Source organism: Salvelinus alpinus, chromosome 22 (genome assembly GCF_045679555.1).
Source record: "Salvelinus alpinus chromosome 22, SLU_Salpinus.1, whole genome shotgun sequence".
Taxonomy (NCBI): Eukaryota; Metazoa; Chordata; class Actinopteri; order Salmoniformes; family Salmonidae; genus Salvelinus; species Salvelinus alpinus.
In genome coordinates this window covers 18676014-18691972 of record NC_092107.1, presented here as the reverse complement: position 1 = coordinate 18691972, position 15959 = coordinate 18676014, and the positions used below count along the sequence as shown (strand labels likewise).

Below are 15959 nucleotides of genomic sequence, written 5' to 3'. Positions count from 1 at the left end.
GGTTCATTGAAACAGTGTTTAAACCCTTAACAATGAAGATCTGTGAAGTTATTTGGATTTCTACAAATTATCTTTGAAAGACAGGGTCTTGAAAAAGGGACTTTTCTTTTTTTGCTGAGTTTATGTAGTTCCCTGGCTTGCCATAGGATGGTACTAACAGTATTATGTAGTGTAGTCTATTACATTTGTCTGACAGTTAATGTTGTTCTGTACCCGCATCCTTGGCCACGGCGTATCAGGAAATTGGTAGAATAAACATTTAATTAGAACCAGTAAATCAATCATAAAGGAGATTCATAAAAATAATGTATTAAAAATGGGGTAAACAAAAACATACACGGACAAATGATACTTAAAAATTTTAACTTTTAAAAAGTAAACCTTACATTTTTTTTTACTAAAATAATGTATGCTAGGTGATATCAATCTCTATACCAGTAACATAGAAGTGGGTCTAGAACAGTTGCACGGCTTATGCAACCTCCCTGGTTCACTGACTACAGAAATGTTTCAAGTTGTCCCGAGAACTATTCATGTGCGAACCACTGACATTCAGCAAGCAGCAACATACCTACAATGCAATGTTTCACAGTATCATCTAGGATGTGTCTGTTCATTTGACCAAAAAATTATTAGTTCAGCCGGACAAAATATTAACACATCACACAGACAGTATTGAAATGATAGCACTTGCCTTAAGTATTCTTAATAACAGGACATGGCTCCTTAGAACATGACCCATTATAGAAAGGGATACCAACATCACAGAACGTTGCTGCAAGGTTGATTCCCCTTGTATATTGCAGAATATTTGAAGAGAAATACAGGCAGAATTTGCATATATGAGACCCATTCCATCACTAATGGTCTCAAGGGTTGTGGATAAAAACAGAAGAGCAAAAGCTTGGAGGGGGAAAACTGAAATGACGCACATCCTTGGCAGACGTGGTCCATCGATAGCAGCATTGGAACGGAGGATGGAAGTCTTTGGAATAGGGTGCCATTTGGGACGCAGACATTTGGGTGCCATTTGGGACGCAGTATCCTGGCCCTCTGGATACTGCTTTTAGGTGCTATTAATTTGCGAAACACAGTAACTCTTAAAACACCGTAAGAATGTGAACAGTACCTTTAAAAAGTGTATTTCTTTTTTACATTTGAGGCACAAAATGAATAAATTATTTAAAAAATACAAATCAAACTTATTAAAACCAAGTCATATCTTCCAAACCTGGACCTTCTCGGCCACCACGCACCAGTTGGCGTGGTCAAAGCAGGAGTAAAGGACGTGGAGCTCTTCGACGTGGCTCTTGATCAGCTCCGCCAGCTCGCCCTCCCGGAACACGTGGTAATAGCGCAGACACGAGGCAGCCTCTGGCTCCCCTTCACTGTCCTGGGGGCTCTGACTGCTGTCCTGTTTGAGGTCTCCTGGTGGGCCTGCTTCCCTCTCCCCTGGCCGCCCTGGTCCCTCTGTGTGCTCCATCTGGTAGGAGGTGACCAAGTCAGGCAGGGCCATCGAGCCACACTCCTGGACGGGGGAGTGAGGGGGAGTGGTTGTCTCTGTGGAGGGGGAGTGGTTGTCGTTGGCCCTGGAGATGGTCAGGCTGCCAAAGTCAAAGACTGAGTCCAGGGAGCGAGAGAAGAACCACAGCCTCTGTTGGGGACTGCAGGCCATCTCTTCATCCAGCACGAACGATGTGCTTTTCACCTTCCTGTGCTCGTCTTTGTTGTCGCTGTAGAGGTATTCTTGGATAGATAAGAATAGAACTTGGTTAGTCCAAGCTCTCACACACATTCAAACACTATTTTAGTGCCTTGCTCAAAGGGACAACAGCAGGAGATTGTACCTGGGATCAACAACAGCCTTCCAGATATTAACAGCTTCTCTCTTACATTGCCCTGCCTGGAATTTGAACCAGCAACCTTCTGGCACCTCCCTTACCCGTAAATAGCTACCTACCGCTCACACTCTGTGCTGCGCCCCTCCACCGGGGTGTGGGCTGCTCCCTGCCCAGGGTGGGGGACGGGGGGTTGGGGTTCCAGGGCACAAAGATGTCCTGTTTCTGAAACTTCCGCCGTGTCTGCTCCATGGCCCACACGTAGATCATGATGCGCCCGCCCACACGCAGGGTCCTTGCCATTTCTTTAATTGCTCGAATACGACGCTCGTTGGTGGACAGATGATGGATGACTAGTAGGAGAAAAAAAAACATTTTAAAGTCGGAAAGTTTAAGTTTAGCAGCACAACTGGGACAGCGGTGGATGTTGGAGCTTCTTGTACAGTAGTGTCATGAAGGGCTGGGGGGAATATTGAGAGTGAAGAGAGACGAGCAAAATTAAAAGGGCATAAGGCTACAGGGTTGGGTTCAATTCCAATTGCGGCAATCAACTCAGGAATTAAACTGAAATTCCAGTTCAATAATAGCATAACGGGTATCTAAGTATTTAATCATTTCAAATGTTTTTGGTCAATTTTAAATTCGAATGTCTTCCTGAATTGATTTATTTCAATTTGAATTGACCCCAACCCTGATGGACTAGATTTAAACCCACGCCAACACAATACATGCGCTCTGAAGGGAGTGGCAGCAACTGTTCTACCACCCGAGGCCACTGAAGGGCTAGTGTTTATTAATACGGTCCTAGGGCAAATGAGCACCCGAATCCTGCCTACTCACAGCGTTGGTAATTAGACACCACTTTACCTGCAATAAAACCATTGATTATTTCCCAAACATACTCTTGTTACCTTGGTGACCCAGCTGCCTAGGCAACTAGGGCAGCTGTGCCAGGAAATGCTTATCTTATGTCACCTGGTAACCCGCCTTGATTTCATTCATGTCACTCAACTACTTTGATATGAAGTGAAGCACATAACATGAACAGCTACATGATACCCAAGAAGAGGCAGTTGCCCGTATGCTAAATGAGCAATCTAGGATTCAAACAAAATGGCACCAGCCACTTTTTGGGGTAAAACAGCAGAGGAATGGAGCTGTAGAAATGTAATTCAGACAGAGCTATGGTTGCAAGGACTGACTAAAATGAGATCAAAATGATTTTTAACCGTGTTGTAAAGATGTATAGTGTTTGTAAACAAACAATGGAGTAAAACCAGCTGAAAAATATAATGGGTGATGGGTTACGACAGTTTAACTAAGCTCATGAGGCATGCGTACACACACATCATTCACTTAAAAATCGAGAAATGGGTCAAGGGTTTCTTTGTTTTGACTATTTTCTACATTGTAGAATAATAGTGAAGACATCAAAACTATGAAATAACACGTACGGAATCATGTAGTAAACAAAAAGAGTTAAACAAATCAAAATATATATAGCCACCCTTTGCCATGATGACAGCTTTTCACACTCTTGGCATTCCCTCAACCAGCTTCACCTGGAATACTTTCCCAACAGTCTTGAAGGAGTTCCCACATATACTGACCACTTGTTGGCTGCTTTTCCTTCACTCTGCAGTCCAAATCATCTCAAACAATCTCAATTGGGTAGAGGTCAGGTGATTGTGGAGGCCAGTTCATCTGATGCAGCACTCCATCACTCTCCTTCTTGATCAAATAGCCCTTACACACCCTGGAGGTGTGTTTTTCAACAGGACAATGAACCAAAACAAAACGACGGATCGACGACGGCGGATCGCTTCAGAATGCTGTGGTAGCCGTGCTGGTTAAGTGTGTCTTGAATTCTAAATAAATCAGACAGTGTCACCAGCAAAGCACCCCCACAACTCCTCCTCCATGCTTCACGGTAGGAACCACACATGTGGAGATCATTTGTTCACTCACAAAGACACAGCATTTGGAACCAAAAATCGAACATTTGGACTCATCAGACCAAAGGACAGATTTCCATCGGTCTAACGTCCATTGCTCGTATTTCTTGGCCCAAGCAAGTCTCTTCTTATTGGTGTCCTTTAGTAGTGGTTTCTTTGCAGAAATTTGACCATGAAGACCTGATTCACGCAGTCTCCTCTGAACAGTTGATGTTGAGATGTGTCTGTTACTTGAACTCTGTGAAGCATTTATTTGGGCTGCAATCTGAGGTGCAGTTAACTCTAATGAACGCATCATCTGCAGCAGAGGTAACTCTGGGTCTTCCTTTCCTGTGGCAGTCCTCATGAGAGCCAGTTTCATCATAGGGCTTGATGGTTTTTGCAACTGCCCTTGAAGAAACTTCCAAATTCTTGAAATTTTGCAGATTAGCTGCCTTTCGTATCTTAAAGGAATGATGGACTGTTGTTTCTCTTTGCTTATTTAAGCTGTTCTTGCCATAATATGGACTTGGTCTTTTACCAAACAGGGCTCTTCTGTATACCACCCCTACCAGCCGGAGCGCCGTACCAGCACTTATACATATTTTGAGTAACGGTACAGCGGCTCTTCTATTAAACAAAGTAGCCCATCACTGGCCCAGATTCACACACGGAGGCAAACAAGGTTGATCAAAGCGGAATGAAGTCTGGAACTGCATTGAATAGCAATGGAGAGTGGGCATTCATTTCCTGATTCCATTTTGCTCAAGTTTATTTGCCGCTAGTCTGAATCTGCGTGACAGTAGGCTTCGAGATTGCAAAGAATGAAAATGCGCCAGCCTGAATGAGCATGATGCGCTGTTCCAAATTGTCAAATTAATGTTTGTAAAGTCAAGAAATTAGTTTCATAATAAAAAAAAAAATGTAATTCATGAATGCACACCTAAATATTATCAAACACTTAAAAATCTACATATCAGCCATTATCGTAATGACCATTCAGTGCAGGTCCGTGTGTGCCACTGCCAGAGCAGCATGTATAATTTATTTTATTTAACTGGCCTCTGGCAGTGGCCCACTCGCACTGGCACACACGGACCTGCACTGAATGGTCATTACGATAATGGCTTAAGTGGTTGATAATAGTAATCCTGACTTAATGAAGTGGTGATTTAAAGAGCTCAGCCATGTGCTCCTTGTCAGTAACAACCACATCATCAACATTACGGGACATGGGCAGCTGTGAGGAGGAGGCTTTATTCTCCAGAGGGCGATATTTCAGCAGCATGTATATTTTTTATTTATTTAACTGGCCTTCTGGATAGCCTGAATACATGCTGCTGAAATATCGCACCCTCTCCTCTGCTGAGTGCACTTATTTCTCATTTGCCTGAACAAGAGCCAGTCAGCCTGAGTATGCGTAATGACCATTCACTGCAGGTCCGTGTGTGCCAGTGCGAGTGGGCCACTGCCAGAGGAGAGGGTGCGCTATTTAATTCAGTGCAGGTCCGTGTGTGCCAGTGGGCCACTGCCAGAGGAGGGTACTATATTTCAGCAGCATGTAATGTATACATTTTTTTATTTAACCTTTATTTAACTGGCCTTCTGGATAGCCTCACTCGCACACACGGACCTGCACTGAATGGTCATTACGATAATGGCTGATATGTAGATTTTTAAGTGTGTAATAGTAATCCTGAATCATGTGCTCCTTGTCAGTAACAACCACATCATGGACATGGGTAGCTGTGAGGAGGAGGCTTTATTCTCCAGGTCTTTAACCGTTTTCCAGAACTTCCTGGGATTAGACCCACAGGGAGAGAACTGCTCCTTAAAGTAACTCACTTTGGCCTTCTGGATAGCCTGAGTGCACTTATTTCTCATTTGCCTGAACAAGAGCCAGTCAGCCTGAGTATGCGTGTGTCGAGCGATTTGCCAAATGGAATTCTTGAGGTGGAGTAATTCTGCCAGATCACGATCGAACCAGGGGCTGAACCTGTTTAATTATCATATTCTTTATAAAGGAATACCACTGAAAATATCCCAAAAAGGTCCAAGCGTCTTTAACAGATCAAGCTGATTCTATTTTTTTAAATTTTATTTAACCTTTATTTAACCAGGTAAACTAGTTGAGAACAAGTTCTCATTTACAACTGCGACCTGGCCAAGATAAAGAAAAGCAGTGCGACAAAAACAGAGTTACACATGGAATAAACAAGCGTTGTCAATAACACAATAGAAAAAAAGAAAGTCTATATACAGTGTGTGCAAATGGCGTATAGTAGTAGCGAAATAATTACAATTTAGCAGATTAACACTGGAGTGATAAATGAGCAGATGATGATAAGCAAGTAGAGATACTGGTGTGCAAAAGAGCAGAAAAGTAAATAAAAACAATATGGGGATGAGATAGGTAGATTGGGTGGGCTATTTACAGATGGACTATGTACAGCTGCAGCGATCGGTTAGCTGCTCAGATAGCTGATGTTTAAAGTTACTGAGGGAAATATGTCTCCAAGCTTCAGCGATTTTTGCAATTCGTCACTGGCAGCAGAGAACTGGAAGGAAAAGAGGCCAAAGGAGGTGTTGGCTTTGGGGATGACCAGTGAGATATACCTGCTGGAGCACGTGTTATGGATGGGCGTTGTTATCGTGACCAGTGAGCTGAGATAAGGCGGAGCTTTACCTAGCATAGACTTATAGAAGACCTGGAGCCAGTGGGTCTGGCGACGAATATGTAGCGAGGGCCAGCCGACTAGAGCACACAGGTCGCAGCGGTGGGTGGTATACGGGGCTTTGGTAAGAAAACGGATGGCACTGTGATAGACTGCATCCAGTTTGCTGAGTAAAGTATTGGAGGCTATTTTGTAAAGTCGAGGATCGGTTGGATAGTCCGTTTTACTAGGGTAAGTTTGGCAGCGTGAGTGAAGGAGGCTTTGTTGCGAAATAGAAATCCGATTCTAGATTTGATTTTGGATTGGAGATGTTTGATATGAGTCTGGAAGAAGAGTTTAGTCTAGCCAGACACCTAGGTATTTGTAGTTGTCCACATATTCTAGGTCAGAACCGTCCAGAGTAGTGATGCTAGTCGGGCAGGCAGCGAACGGTTGAAAAGCATGCATTTGGTTTTATTAGCGTTTAAGAGCAGTTGGAGGCCATGGAAGGAGTGTTGTATGGCATTGAAGCTCATTTGGAGGGTAGTTAACACAGTGTCCAAAGAAGGGCCAGATGTATACAGAATGGTGTCGTCTGCGTAGAGGTGGATCAGGGAATCACCCGCAGCAAGAGCGACATCATTGATATATAACAGAGAAAAGAGTCGGCCCGAGAATTGAACCCTGTGGTACCCCCATATAGAGACTGCCAGAGGTCCGGACAACAGGATTGCACAGCGGAGAAGGTACGGTGGGATTCGAAATGGTCAGTGATCTGTTTATTAACTTGGCTTTCGAAGACTTTAGAGAGGCAGGGCAGGATGGATATAGGTCTATAACAGTTTGGGTCTAGAGTGTCACCCCCTTTGAAGAGGGGGATGACCGCGGCAGCTTAGCCATCTTTAGGGATCTCGGATGATACGAAAGAGAGGTTGAACAGACTGGTAATAGGGGTTGCAACAATGGCGGCGGATAGTTTTAGAAATAGAGGGTCCAGATTGTCTAGCCCAGCTGATTTGTACAGTTCCAGGTTTTGCAGCTATTTCAGAACATCTGCAATCTGGATTTGGGTGAAGGAGAAGCTGGGGAGGCTCGGGCAAGTAGCTGCGGGGGGGACGGAGCTGTTGGCCTATACCAATTTAGAGGCTAGGTCATGAAGGAAGGCTTGCTCAGCAAATCAAATTGTTTGGGGACAGACTTGGTGGAGACAACCGAGCACTGAAGGTGTTCCTTCAGTAAAGATTGCCACTCCACCACCTTTGGAAGATCTGTCTTGACAAAAAAGGTTATAACCAGAAAGGTTAATGTCAGTGTTCAAAACAATCTTTCTTAACCATGTCTCAATGTCTTCAATTTATCAATTTTGGGTAAAAAAAAGTCTCTAGCGTTAATGTGCAGAATATAATGCCAGACAGACTAACTAGATAGCCAATTAGAAACATAACTAGTGAGAAACTGCTACAGTTAACTATAGCTAACAAAGCATTCATGTTGTTGTCACCTTTCCACCGGTACTGTAGATAGCCTAAATCAGGGATCATCAAATAGATTTAGCCGGGGACGATTTTTTTGTGAGAGGATGGTCAGAACATAATTACATATAATTTGTAGAATAATCCCAAACAGATATGACAAAAACATGATCATTTCAAACCTTGCCTTCATTTGTATCTTTATTATGCGTGGGAATACTTGGGAACAGATTTCCAACATTTAAATAACTGTTTTTGCAATCTTTTATATCCAACAATGAAAGAAATTAAAAAATGAATACTTTTTTTTTTTTGCTCAGCAAACTTGGGCCGCCAGTTGGGGAATCCTGGCCTAAACAAATCTGCACCATTGGAAAGCTGGGTAATTGTAAAGCCATGTAATTGCAACAATGTTAAAAAATAGTCTTAAGTATAGCCTAATTGACAAATACCTTGATGTGCATAGATCTCCCCTGAAACATGAATGTTTTAGCCTTATACTGCAGGCTATATAAACATGTCTAATTAGATAAGGTAGGCTACTTCAAAGCAAGTTATGTCTTTGAGCACTGATTCATCGAATGAAGGAATCATTTAAAAAAATACAAAAGTATTTGGTTGTAATGTTGCAATACTTTATATCAAGGGTGGCAACCATCCTCCAGGATAGCTACTGGGTTTGCAGGATTTTGTTCCAGCCCTGGTCTAACCACATTGTAGCCTAAACATCAGCTGCTCAACAGGACCTTGATGAGCAGACTTGGATCAAAAGCCAAGCCTGCACACCCAGGAGCTCTCCAGATGGACGGTTGACAACATGTGACTAACAGTGCAGTTCTACTTTGTGGGGGGTTAAGTGCCTTGATCAAGGGCACAATTGCAGGAGATGGTGGCCTACATGGGATCAAACACAGCAGACTTCCAGTGTCAATAATACTTACTCTTACATGTAGGCTATAATAATAATCATAAACATTTAGTTAAAAGTCATGGAAAATGGGTATAAACCCTTAACAATGAATAATCAGAGGTCTCTATAGCATAATGTAATTTGAGAATTTCCGTTAACATACGATAGTCTAATGGACCGACTTGGAAAAAGACAGCTCCTGCACTTCTTTCATCCCAAGTCACTGATTACACCTATCCAGACCCTTCCGATATGCAAACATTGTAGGGTTACGCCCGAGGAGTGAGTGAGGGGCACAGTGAAAATAAGACTGTAATGGTAGCAGGAGTGCGAGTTGGAATGCAAGCCTGTTTGCCGGATTCAAACCCATTCTGATTGAACTGGGGTCAGACACACTAACCGCTAGACCACTACCCTCCCATGTTGAGTGAAGTATAGGCCTACCTGCGATGGAAAGGACACCGTCAAAGCAGCTGTCCCTGTAGGGCAGCCTGAGGCAGTCACACAGCTGCACCTCGTGGCCCTGGCTCCGGGCTGAGTCCACAAGGGGGAGACACACATCACAGCCCAGCTTGAACACACTGCCGTTGACGTGCAGGTACTTGCCATTGCCACAGCCTGTGATGTGGATGATGGCAGACAATCAACAACAAACACCAGGTCCCAGTTCTCTACCCTTCCTACCAAAGTGTGCACTTGCCATAATGGATTTCAAAGAATTGGATTGGTGTAAACATTGGCTGTAGGGAGTTTCCCACCATGGTTTATCTCTGACCGGAAATGTGCATGTGCACCCTTTGGGAGAATGGCGGACAATCAGGATGCAGCCTAGATGTCAACCCCAGAAGAAAGACATGCATGAGGCCAATACAAAATGGCACCCTATTCGATTGCCTATATAGTGCACTACTTTTGGAGTGCTACTTGTGTTTTGACATTGACATCATGACTTGAAGCAAGGCCTCAGAATCAGAATGACTGGTACTTTCGAGTGTGAAAACCAATTCCTTAGCGTGAAATGAAAGATATCACAACATCTTACAGTAGCTGACTGCAAGCGTAAAAAAAATAACAATTAGCTTGACGACAACGAAACATTGCATCAAGAAATCAATCAATAGCAGGTAGAAAACCTGTATGTTATTGGCCTTTTTGTTCGTTTCAATTAAACTCGGGCCACAACAGATAGTCGTAAGACAGACAGAGGCCAGTTAAAAGCCAGACACATACCCACTTCATGCATGTCCATCAGTAGTAGAACAGACACAGTAGCGTACATACCCACGTCAGCGACGATACTGCCAGGCTCATGCTCCAGTAGGAACTGGCGCACCTTGGGCCAGGCCTTGTAGCGGCTGTCGTTAAAATAGGGAGCAATCTTCTCATAGACGCTGTGCACATACTCCCTCTCCAGCCGAGTGGCCGCGTCCTCCATCACAGTCATCCAAGCTCGCTCATAAAACCAGCCCACCTCAGCCGCACAGCTACAGGGAAGACAATAACAACGGGTTGGATTTTCAAGGCAGAGGCTGCATCCCAAATGGTGCTCCGATTCCCGAAATAGGATGCCATTTGGGACATAACCAGTGTTCTTATGGGCTAAGTTCAGGACAGGTAGTCCCTTGTCCCATTTCCACCCCAAAAATATATTGTGTGTACAAAACCTTGGCCTTTTAGCTCAGGACAGGTAGTCCCTTCTTCCGTTTCAAAACATTTTCTGCATTTCAAAACATTTGTTCCTACAGAACACAACCCTGGCCTTTTAATGTTCCTACATGATGAACAAAAGTATTCTTAAATCATTCAATATAATGATCGGTGAGAGAATTACAATGTCAGTACAGATCTCAAACCCAGCAACATCACAGCAGATTTAGCATGATTGCTAGAGGTCAAGCGAGGCTAAAGGATAACCAAAAGAGATTATGTCATTCGGGACAGACCGAAATGTACAGAACGGTTACCTGGAGGTTTTAGTATAAAAAAAAAATCTAATCCAAGGGAGGGTCATGTAGTTTGTAATGAATGAAATTGTTATATTTCTGTGTTTCAGAATGAGTTGCATATTACAATATATATATATATATACACACACACATAATATATATACACACACATATATATATATATATATATATATATATATATATATATCACACATAATAACAATAAAAAAATATACAGTTGAAGTCAGAAGTTTACGTACACTTAGATTGGAGTCATTAAAACTCGTTTTTCAACCACTCCACAAATTTCTTTTTAACAAACTATAATTTTGGCAAGTCGGTTAGGACATCTACTTCGTGCATGACACAAGTCATTTTTCCAACAATTGTTTACAGACTGAAAAAGCATGTGCGAGCAATGAGGCCTACAACCTGACTCAGTTACACCAGCTCTGTCAGGAGGAATGGGCCAAAATTATCCCAACTTATTGTGGGTAGCTTGTGGAAGGCTACCCGAAACGTTTGACCCAAGTTTAAATTGTTTAAGGCTATGCTACCAAATACTAATTGAGTGTATGTAAACTTCTGACCCACTGGGAATGTGATGAAAGAAATAAAAGCTGAAATAAATAATTCTCTACTATTATTCTGACATTTCACATTCTTAAAATAAAGTGGTGATCTAACTGACCTAAGACAGGGAATTTTACTAGGATCAAATGTCAGGAATTGTGAAAAACTGAGTTTGAATGTATTTGACTAAGGTGTATGTAAACTTCCGACTTCAACTGTAAACAATGAGCTGTAATCAACTGAGGTTTACTTCTAGGCCGGCGAGCCAACCGCATCACCCTCCCCATCATCAACCCTATATCATCCAAATCTAGTAGGTTGCCACTACCAGCACAAGCAGTCTTCACCATGAGCACTAAGCAGACACACACTGTTGTGAAGGAACCTTCTGAAACTGGCTAGACCCTTCATCGCTGTCCTTTCCCCTCCATCTGTAGGCCTATACTGTAATTCGACGTTCAGCCGCAAATGTGCACATGATGAAATAAACATTCAACACCAACTCTCAATACATACAGTTCCAAATATGATGCGATATTCCTCTCAGAATCAAATGTTTCATTATTTGAACCATAGAGAATGAGAGGCCTCTAGTGGCCAAAAGGCTATTTTAGCATGGGCAGCGCCATTGAATGCTTCCGCCATGCTTCCACCATTTTAAAGTAGCCAAAGTAGTCAACTGGGTGGGGATTCCTGTGTTGTAGCCTCAATGGCGCTACCCAAGCTGTCACAGATTCTATAATGGCACAGATAGAAAGATGCGCCCTCCATCTATCTCTATGATTTGAACAGAAACAGCCTACTGAACTGTAAATCTCAGCCGTTACTAAAGGCTTTCTGCTGTGCAATGCGAGTCAATTAGGTTAATGATGATACAAGGCCATTCACAGCCAGCTAGTGTTACTTCCTCTGCAGAGTAGCGATTAAAGAGGAACTGCCAGAGCGGAGCTTGTGCCAGCAATCCTGCAGTTATAGGGAACATGCACAACAGGTCTCCTGGACACATTAAGCCTAGTCCTGGACTAAAAGCTATGTCAATGGCTATTCTCTGTTGAACATGCTTTTTAGTCCAGGACTAGGCTTAATCTGTGCCCTGGAAACCGACCCTAAATGTTCAGACCCTTTGGTAGAGGCTACACAGTCACATTAGAGGCTACACAAATCACTGGAAGAGGGAGAGCACAATACTAAGTCTCATAAACCACAACAGAACCGGTTTTTCAGTGAAGCATGACGCTTAGATAGAGACAGTTGGTGACTCATTACCCAACGATTGACTGTGGTCCCCGGAGTTCCATAGGGCAATTCCTCTAACAGAGTGAATAAGATTCGGATTTCTCACTTTAAAACAAAAACCAAGGAGTGCAAAGTTAAACAAACCACACAACTCTATGCAGGACTACATTTAACAATGTTCACTGAATATTGTACAAAACCATATTGACTTGTACAGTGCAGATATAAAGTTTAGTAACAGAATAAAGGTTTGTGCCATTAGTCTGTTACCAAACTTTGCATCGGAGTCTCAGTGTCACTCTGTTAATGTGGAATTTCCCCATACAGTACTTACAAACTTATTATTTTACTTCTATTAGGCTGATAACGCTATAGAGGGACTCAGGGACCACAATAGAGATCAATATTTTAGATCTGGGTTGATTACATTGATGTACCCTTACCCTACGAAAATATATATTTTTTTTTATTTAACTAGGCAAGTCAGTTAAGAACTAATTCTTTTTTACAATGACGGCCTACCAAAAGGCAAAAGTCCTCCTGCGGGGACGGGGGTTGGGATTAAAAATAAAAATATAGGACAACACACACATCACGACAAGAGAGACAGAACAACACTACATAAAGAGAGACCTAAGACAACAACCCAGCATGGTAGCAACACAACATGGTAGGAGCACAAAACATGGTACAAACATTATTCTGCACAGACAACAGCACAAAGGGCAAGAAGTTTGAGACAACAATACATCACACAAAGCAGCCACAACTGTCAGTAAGAGTGTCCATGATTGAGTCTTTGAATGAAGAGATTGATATAAAACTGTCCAGTTTTAGTGTTTGTTGCAGCTCGTTCCAGTCGTTAGCTGCAGCGAACTTAAAAGATGAGCGACCCAGGGATGTGTGTGCTTTGGGGACCTGGCAGAACGGCTGCAGTAGATATCTCAGACAGGGGGGAGTGAGGCCTGAGAGGGTTTTATAAATAAGCATCAGCCATTGGGTCTTCCGACAGGTATACAGAGATGACTAGTTTACAGAGGATTATAGAGTGCAGGGTTGTGTCCTATAAGGAGCATTGGTGGCAAATATGATGGCAGAATGGTAAAGAACATCTAGCCGCTCGAGAGAACGCTTACCTGCCAATCTATAAATTATGTCTCCATAATCTAGGTAGGATGGTCATCTAAATCAGGGTTAGTTTGGCAGCTTGGGTGAAAGAGGAGTGATTACGATAGAGGAAACCAAGTCTAGATTTAACTTTAGCAGAATGGTAGTTGATAATTGATTCACGTTCAGATGGAGTATTTGTCTGCTAGTCTATCTCTGAAAATAACAAAGGTCCTTGACCCTTAAATTAAGGTCACATAAGAGTACATCTTGGGCTAAGTGGTTCCCAACATTTTTTGGTTACTGTACCACTGTTGGGTAACTGAATTTTGGTCTGCCTGGAGTACCCCCTCAAGTGCATTTTACCAGTAGGCCGATGGTCTCATGAGACTTCTCAATCACCAACTGTGGGTAGGCCAAGTACCCTCGAAGGGACCTAGTACCCCTGGTTGGGAACCACCGCATAAGTACATATACCCTAACTAGGCTAAAGAAACCGCTCTACTGAAAAACTATTACCACAAATTCAAAAGAACGATTCTTCGCGTAGCATAGTCAAATGTGTATCCCGTTCAATCGGCAACGTAATAACAATTTAACATGCATCATATTTACCGTATATTCTTCTGCCGGCCAATTTTTCGTTTCGGTTACATGTCAGCAACAACAGCAAGATGTACAAATAGGAAGGCTTCGTTGATAAACGCTGAGTGAAATTGGCGTTCTAACCTGTTTTGACTAGATGGGGTACAGTTTATGTCAGAATTGAGTTTCCGGAGCATGTTAAAACAAAGGTTCGGGTTAGCTGAAATGAGAACTAATTCAACTACCATTCTGTCTGTGACCAAGCCACACTGGCGGCGTCTAATCCATGATTGCCATTGGTTAGCTGTCTCACATGACCAACACACAATAAACACACATACAGTGACAAAAGTCTACACACCCTTGAATTTTTTTCACATTTTGTTGTGTTACAAAGCGGGATTGAAATATATTTAATTGTCGTTTCTTGTCACGGATCTACACAAAATACTCCATAATGTCAGAGTGAAAATAAAATAAATATTCTGAGAACATGACAACCATGTTCTGTGTATTGTTGGTGGAATGTTGATGGATTATTCTCATAACCCACAGAAAACTGGACACATGAATGTTCTTGCAACGTTCCACTGAAACGTGTCCAGAACATTAATATCTTAAATTCTGAGAACATGGTAACCACGTTCTAGGTAAATTATAATTGACATTAAGGGGATGGTCTCTTGAAAACATTCCTTGCACATCAGGGGAACATTCCTATTAAAACGATAGTTAATGACCTAATGAGACTCTTAAAGGAAAGTTCTCTCAAATTGGGGAGCTCACATGTCCTGTCAGACAAAACTGTTCAAAGGAGCATGGTCTAAACACAATCATCACAATACTACAGGAACCATAAACAAATCACTGCTATTATACACAAAGGTGCTTTTCCATGAACCAGTTGGACTGGGATTACCATTTACTACCACCAGATTAGAACATATACCTGGCAGATTAAGGACACTCCGTTAAATTGTCCCAGAATTTGTGCCATGCACATTCGGATATTTGGGTGTTAGTTTGTGTTCAACTGGGGCAGTGATTACATGTTGTGTCCCTTGTAATTTCAGTGATGTGGTAGGTGTTCAGAACAGGTTGCTTCCCAAATTGCACCCTATGTACCCTGAGCATGCCAAACATTAGGAACACTTTCTTAATATTGAGTGGGAACACTTTATTAATATGTTGCCCTCAGAACAGCCTCAATTCGTCAGGGCATGGACTCTACAAGGTGTCGAAAGCATTCCACAGGGATGCTGGCTCCTTTTGAGTCCAATGCTTCCCACATTTGTGTGAAGTTGGCTGAATGTCCTTAGAGTGGTGGACTATTCTTGATACACACGGGAAACTGTTGACCGTTAAAAAAATCCAGTAGCATTGCAGTTCTTGACACAAACCGGTGAGTCTGGCACCTACTACCATACCCCCCTGTTCAAAGGCACTTCAATCTTTTCTTGTCCATTCATCCTCTTAATGGTACACATACACAATCCATATATCAATCGTCTCAAGGCTTTACAAAAATCATTTTTTAACCTGTCTCCTCCCTTTCATCTACACTGATTAAAGTGGATTTAACAAGTGCCCGAGTCAGTGTGCATGCTCCACAGGAGTCGCTACAGCGCAATGGGACAAGAACATCCCGGCCGGCCAAACCCTACCCTGCACGACGCTGGGTCAATTGTGTGTCGCCTCATGGGT

At 42.6% G+C, this 15959-nt stretch overlaps 1 protein-coding gene across 2 annotated transcripts; it reads right to left on the bottom strand.

Moving 5' to 3' along the window:
• Positions 1-293: 293 nt before the first annotated feature.
• LOC139549176 (probable tRNA methyltransferase 9B) lies at positions 294-14592 on the bottom strand. Of its 2 annotated transcripts, none has more exons than XM_071359347.1 (5): positions 14286-14592; positions 10090-10292; positions 9253-9426; positions 1961-2191; positions 294-1746 (listed from the first exon to the last, which is right to left on the bottom strand). In XM_071359347.1, exons 2-5 carry the CDS (start codon positions 10250-10252, stop codon positions 1217-1219), a joined length of 1098 nt encoding a protein of 365 aa, XP_071215448.1. In that variant the 5' UTR covers positions 10253-10292; positions 14286-14592; the 3' UTR covers positions 294-1216. The 2 variants fall into 2 exon arrangements, with proteins under 2 accessions (XP_071215448.1, XP_071215449.1); XM_071359348.1 differs by having other exon boundaries at positions 9253-9342; positions 14286-14445.
• Between the last annotated feature and the right edge of the window lie 1367 nt (positions 14593-15959).

Excerpts from the sequence above, each read along its gene's own strand:
- LOC139549176 (XM_071359347.1), bottom strand. The coding sequence starts at position 10,252 with ATGACTGTGATGGAGGACGCGGCCACTCGGCTGGAGAGGGAGTATGTG. Across the intron at positions 2,192-9,252 it reads CGGTGTCCTTTCCATCGCAG|TCATCCATCATCTGTCCACC; the intron begins GTAGGCCTATAC and ends TTCTCCTACTAG. Across the intron at positions 1,747-1,960 it reads CGCAGCACAGAGTGTGAGCG|AATACCTCTACAGCGACAAC; the intron begins GTAGGTAGCTAT and ends TATCTATCCAAG.